Source organism: Erythrolamprus reginae, chromosome 3, assembly GCF_031021105.1.
Source record: "Erythrolamprus reginae isolate rEryReg1 chromosome 3, rEryReg1.hap1, whole genome shotgun sequence".
Lineage (NCBI taxonomy): Eukaryota > Metazoa > Chordata > Lepidosauria > Squamata > Dipsadidae > Erythrolamprus > Erythrolamprus reginae.
The window spans coordinates 204,738,292-204,744,291 of record NC_091952.1 but is presented as its reverse complement, the minus strand read 5'-3'; the positions used below and the strand labels follow the sequence as shown (position 1 = coordinate 204,744,291).

Sequence of the window (6,000 nt, the reverse complement as noted above, 5' to 3'; positions counted from 1 at the left end):
ATAAAACCGCAGGGCCGGGAACTTTTCTAATTGGCCGGCTGGTCAAATTCCAGGCTCTTTCAAGCATTGGTGGGAGAGGAATAAAAACAAAAGCAAATGCCTCCGCCTCAAATAACGGCTTCTTTCCCCCCTCCCTCCCCCAGCAGGTGGCTTCATGGCGAAGCGCCTTCAAGACAATGGGAAGCCCGAGCAGCGTTCCTTGGCGTCGACCAGCTCTTCGCTTCTTCTTTTTCCCCCCCCGGCCTTCGCGCCTTTCCCCCTCAGCCCGCAAATAAGAACACCGCCGGAGCTATCCTCACGCGGATTCATTAAAACATCACTTCAAGTCTCTCTTCTCTCTTTCCCCTCCCCCTTTCCCGGGCCACCTCAAATCGCATTCGCGCGCGCGTGTTGCTCGTGCCATGCCAGACACACCCTGCTCCCCCCTCCCCCCGTCAGCCCGCCGCCCCTTCGCCGGCCCGGCAATCATTTCCGAGGCTTCTTCGGCGCATCTCCGGCTGCAGCAGCTGCGGCACGGAAGCTCAGGCCTTTGGCTTGTTGGGGGTAGCGAGCTGTGGGCGGCTTGCCGGCCGAAAGCGAGGGCCGAGCTGAAGCCGGTGGTTTCTCATTGGCCGGTGAGGCCGGCAGGGAGAGCCGGGGAGGGGTGGGTGGGTGGAGAAGAGAGAGAGACGAAGCCGCCAGCGGCAGCCTCGCACAAGGAAAAGCGCACACGCACGCACACACGCGGGCGCGCACACACACAGGCAGCCAGAAGAAGCACGCAGCGCGAGCTAGGCAAAAAGCTGCTCCGGTATTGTTATCCTTGGGAGCGAGCGGAGGCGGCGGCTGTTACCGCTGCTCGGGGAGGATTAGGAAAGTGAAGGGGGCCAAAAAAAAAAAATTAAAATAAAAGGGAGCCGGGACGGAGCATGCCGAAACAGCTTTAGCCGGCATCCGAGCGGCGGTGCCAAGGCACAGTTGGGGACGTACTAAGAAAAGGGGACCGACTGCTTCAAGTCGCCGGCGAAGGCAGCCTGAGAAACAGGAAGCGGGCTATATTCCAAGAAGGAGCCGCTACCCCCCTCACCCGCCCCGGATTTTAGACTGAGCAGCCCGCTGCTTTTTTTGTGCGCGCCGACCGTCGCCGGTACCCAGGACGCGAGGGGAGGGATCAAAGAGCCGAGCCGCCGCTGACCTCGAGTCCGCTCGCCCTTTTTCCCCCTCGAGACCAGCCCTGCCGATCCTCCGGCGGCCCCCTCCTCTTGCCTTTTCTCCCTCTCTCTCACCTTGGCCCAAGACGGTCGAGCCTCCCTCCAGGCGACCCGCGGACTTTTTCTCCCCTCTCTCCCGCTTTGTGCATCTCTTCGCCTGCCTTCGCCTCCATGTGCCGGAAAGCGGGAACGCCGCCTCGGATCTCGCCGCCGCCGCTGCTCTGGCTCGTACTGGCGGCCCTGCAGCAGGTAATAAAAGAAGGGCGAAGGAGGGGGAAAAAAAGGAAAGCTGGGCTCGGGGCCTCTTTGTTCCCGGCGATGGGCGGTGGCGGGGGTCTAGGGACGTCGGCGATCGGACGGGGCGAAGTGGAAATGGGGAAGGAAGGGCGACTGCTTTCTCTCTTTCAAACGCCTTGTAGGGCTTGGTGGGCCTGCGGTTGAGGAGGGTGCTGGTGCCGGTTTTGGAGAAGAAGGGGAGAGAGGACCGGGCTCTCCGGAAAACTGCTGTTTGGGCAGAAGCAGCTTCGGGGAAAGAGGCTTGAGCAGAAGCGCCCCCTCCTCAATCCGGGAAGAAGAAGGAGCCGGGGGTGCATCGAATTGTATAGAGGATTTTCACATTGCAGAGCCGGGTTTAGGTTAGCAAGCGGCGGAAGCTCCTGATTTTTAATTTATTTTTTTGAGCTTCTTGCACGGGGAGTTAAGAGACCCCGTTCTTCTTTTTCTAGGGCTGTGAGCAGAGCAGGTGGCTGCTTCGGCGTCAAGTCCTACTTGAGGGTAGGTCAGACCCAGAGGAGTAAAAAGGGGATAAGTTAGAAGCAAGTTATTCTCTGAACACGCTGTTGTGAGAATGTGATAGTTGGCCTTCCACGCGTGAGAGAGGGGGAAAAAAACCCCTAAAGCTGGCAGGGCGGTTGCGAAGAAAGGGACTGTCGGGGGAATTATTATAAGGAAAGGCCAAGTAAGCAGGTGAATGAAACGGAGATTGTGAACAAGGATTTATTTTTTGGACTTGAAGGAGATGAAGACACGGGGCAGTCTTGGCGCCATCTCTTCCTAGGAGAGGAGCGTGGGAAAGGAATCGCCGCTACCACCCACATCTCCTGGGGATTATTATGGAAATGGTGCGCCTTTCCTGCGGGCAGGCGGGGAAACGAAACGCGCGCGGACTTGGTGATGTCGAAGTCTAGATTAGGAGGGTAGAAATATTACGTGACTAAGAAAGTTGGGCTTGTTTTCGACTCCCCCCCTCCCCTTCGAGTTGGAGAATAGGGTGCGGATTCTATTCACCAATAGGCGTGGCAGGGGCCACCCGTGGTTTGGCCTTGCTGACTGCCCACTCAGCGCTCACACGCGCTGTTTGCCTGGAGTTCCCTACGGCAGATGCTCCGCGTTGTTCCTAGTCGTAGCAACCTTGGAAGGTCGAACCCGGTGTAATGTGGCGCAGGCTGGCCCGTTTACTATTTACGACTCCTTTTGCTGTCTTCCTCGGTCCATTCACCAGAAGGAGGAGGGGAAAAAAAGAATTTGAATTTGTTTCCCAAGTCTACCTTTGAATAAGGAGGGGATTTAAAGTCGTATTAGCGGCCTGGAAGTATCAGGCGGCAAGGTGCCAAATAGCCGTGTAGCGTCCACCCGGAAGGGTCAGGAAATGAGCCCTCAATGACTCTTACGAAAGTAATTTACAGCCCCCAAAGTTGCAGTGGGTCAAACGTGTGTATAACGCCCCCTTCTGTCGACTCGGGTCCTGTGAAAGAGAAGAGCGCTCAAACTGTTACGTCGCCCCTCAGCTCAATCCACTAATCTCTTCCCGGGAAGAATTTAATCAGCCGCCGCCTCCGCTTCCCCTCCTCCTCAGCTTGGCTCCTACTGTTTGCTGCTGCTACTGCAGCAACTAGCGAGAATTTCCACCGGAGTGACCTGGGTTACTTTGGGTTAAAGCTTATCACGTCCCTCAGCCAACAGGAGGCTGGGCTGACAGAGTAGACCCAAGGCTACTCTATCTTTAGTTTCTGCTGAACTTCCCTCTCTTAGATGCAGGAGTGCAGGCATGGATCCGCTATTTGACCTGCCACTGTATTTCTATTTACACATTTGCAAGGAGGAGTGCATACCTCCTTTATTGAGGAATTTAGCATTTTCAAAGTTGAGAGTTCAGCATTTTCAAAGTCAAAACCCATATCAAGGTTTTTACATTTGCTGAGACTTGTAAGGTTTGAAAGCCACAGAGAATGGTGGTGGATTCCTTATGTAGTGCATACAGTTGTGCACTGGTGGTAGAATGTGGTGGTTGCTTTGTTGAGTTTATGAGCAGCTGGAGATAAAGCTTTGCACCTTTCTGTGAATAAAAATAAAATTAGGTGCATCTTCCAATAGGGTTAGGGACTATAGTCAGGTTGAGAGGATGAAAATTGCAAGAGGTCTTGAGCTTTCTGGAATAAGAGTTTAGTTATCCCAGAGAGAAAATGCATGGGTGGTGCAGATTTTGGAAACTGATAATAGAGTTGTCATGGCTCATTAAATGAATGCGTGATGTGCATGGAATTGTCCTGGGCACCAAGGGCAGTCTAGATAATAAAAGGGTCTTTTTGTAGGATTGTATTTTATGAAGCAGATATTAGTTATAGAAGCTGAAGGCATCTGTCTCAGTTGAAGACTTCTGCATTTTAGTGCTTTTCCGATGTATCCTGGCAAGAGGGAATGTGGTTGTTTGAAGCAGGTTTAGATTAAATAATCTTCATTTATTTTGATAGCAGGACATTTGAGTTCTATACACGCTTGTAGTAAAGGTTGAAAGTTTTCTAGGGTTTCCTTGAATTGGTGCCAGGGTGAGATATGCAGCATTGACACTAGTTCTTTGGTGAGTATAAAATTTTCATCTTAGAGCAAAAGACGAAAGGAATACAGTACATTTCAGAGACAGATGGTACATATCTCTGGCTCTTAATGGCATTTCTGGTTGGAACATATTTTTTTTTAAAGGTAAAAGCATTTTTTCTTTGCAGGGAGAAAAGAGTATTTCTGATTGTCTATGAGTTACTGACCGGGCTACCTTTTGGCACTGGATAGTGTCTGTTTTAAATATTGTGTGGCTATATGACTATTTACATGGCTATGGAGCAAAACTATTCTGCAAATATGAACTGGATATACCATTCAATGCCTCAAGGGCAGGAGCACTTTTTGCTGCTATAATATTTAGCATTTTTTTTAAAAAAAATTGGTAGTTATGATGGTTTCCTCATGCATTAAAGGTGTTTAAAACAATTAATATGAATGAAGCATTTGAGAATTTTTCTTTTGGGTTCCTATCTCCAGTCTCCTTCATTTAAATGTCCCATCCTCCTCCTTTGAAGGATTGTTTTATATTACTAGATTTAGAAATAGTTATGATTTGAACTATTGATCTTTCCTTTAAAGTTCAATTCATATTTGTACCAATCTGCCTAGAATAATTTTTCTTTTAGTTATCCCTGGTATTTTTAACCTTTTAGTACTCCACGTTTTGGTTTGATAAAGATAAGTTGAAGTCTGAACCATGATGTTATTCCATTTTCTGTATGTGTTCTTCCTAAGACTGTTTTTAAATTAAAACAGTTTGAATTATAGACAGAGAAAGTTATTTTGGTTTTATGTATAACTTAATGTCAGTGGCATGTCATGGTTGGAGAATCCAATTTCCTCCTTGTTTGGATATCCATTAACTCTGGTTAAGACTTCAAACACTGTAAAGCTAGAATTTAGGAATGAATTCAGTTTCATAAACCTAGGCTTGGAAAATAGTTTTATTTTAATGGCTGGCCTGGCTTCCTGGCTTTGTTATTTAATTATTTAGTTATTAAGAATTGTTACAAATTAGAAATAGCTTAAAAGTTTTGCATTATCTATATATACTTTTATGCAATAGAAAGTTTGAGGCATTGTTTCAAAACGTGTATGAGGGTTTTTTAACTTTATTGCTCTTTTTTCTTTATTTGCCAAGTTTTTTTAAAAAAAAATTAAAAAATTCTAAAATGAATGAAGTTCATAGAATGTATTTCATGAAATATATTATTTAGGAACTTAACTGAAACTGATACTCCATGGACATTGAAGATGAAAGACTGGATAGAATATTATTGGACCAGTCTCAAGGTTTCACTCGTTCCCAGTGCTTGGAGGGGCATGCGCACCAGTATGCCTACCAACCCTGCCCAATTGTTCCATCTTATCAGTATTCATCTTATGCATATAGACAATGTTATATCTACGTATATGACAAATACTGCATTTGACAAATAAAATAAATGAATTTTCAATATATTGTATAGAATCTGGAATAATAATATCAGTGCTTCTGAGTTTGTGGAAAGAATTATGTTTGAGGAAAAGTGCAGATAAATATTGTTTTAAAAATGGAGAAAGGGCAAAAGCATTAGTAGGCATTGATAGTGAAAATACCTAAATGTCCAGTCTTTAGCAATAAATATTATTTGTTAGCCAAGTCTATAACAACATCATAGAATAAAAAGGTATACTAATACTGCAAAGGAAAGTAGATTATTATGAAAAGAATGGATCTTGGGTTTTAAAAGAACAGCAAAGTAGAATAGATACACTTGTTAAGGATTGGAATTGGATTTAGTGAGAGATGACTGGGAAACATTTGTTCCCTGTTCATTAACATTTTCTGTGCTGGCAACACCTTTCTTGATCTTTATCAATCCGTTGCCTGAATTTGTATCATATATTTCTAATGGCTAGATAAGACAGTGGAGGTGCAAACTATTAACTTAAACTTTTACATGATATGGAACTGTTGCCACTATTTGTT

The 6,000-nt window shown here is 46.3% G+C and overlaps 1 protein-coding gene across 1 annotated transcript in view; it reads left to right on the top strand.

Annotated features, from left to right (window-relative positions):
• The first annotated feature begins 636 nt into the window (after positions 1–636).
• Positions 637–6,000, top strand: part of CDH2 (cadherin 2) — a 160,410-nt gene continuing 155,046 nt past the window's right edge. The window contains exon 1 of the mRNA XM_070747687.1: positions 637–1,439. Coding sequence (XP_070603788.1) covers positions 1,362–1,439 — 78 coding nt within the window. The 5' untranslated portion in view covers positions 637–1,361. The remainder of the gene's footprint in view (positions 1,440–6,000) is intronic.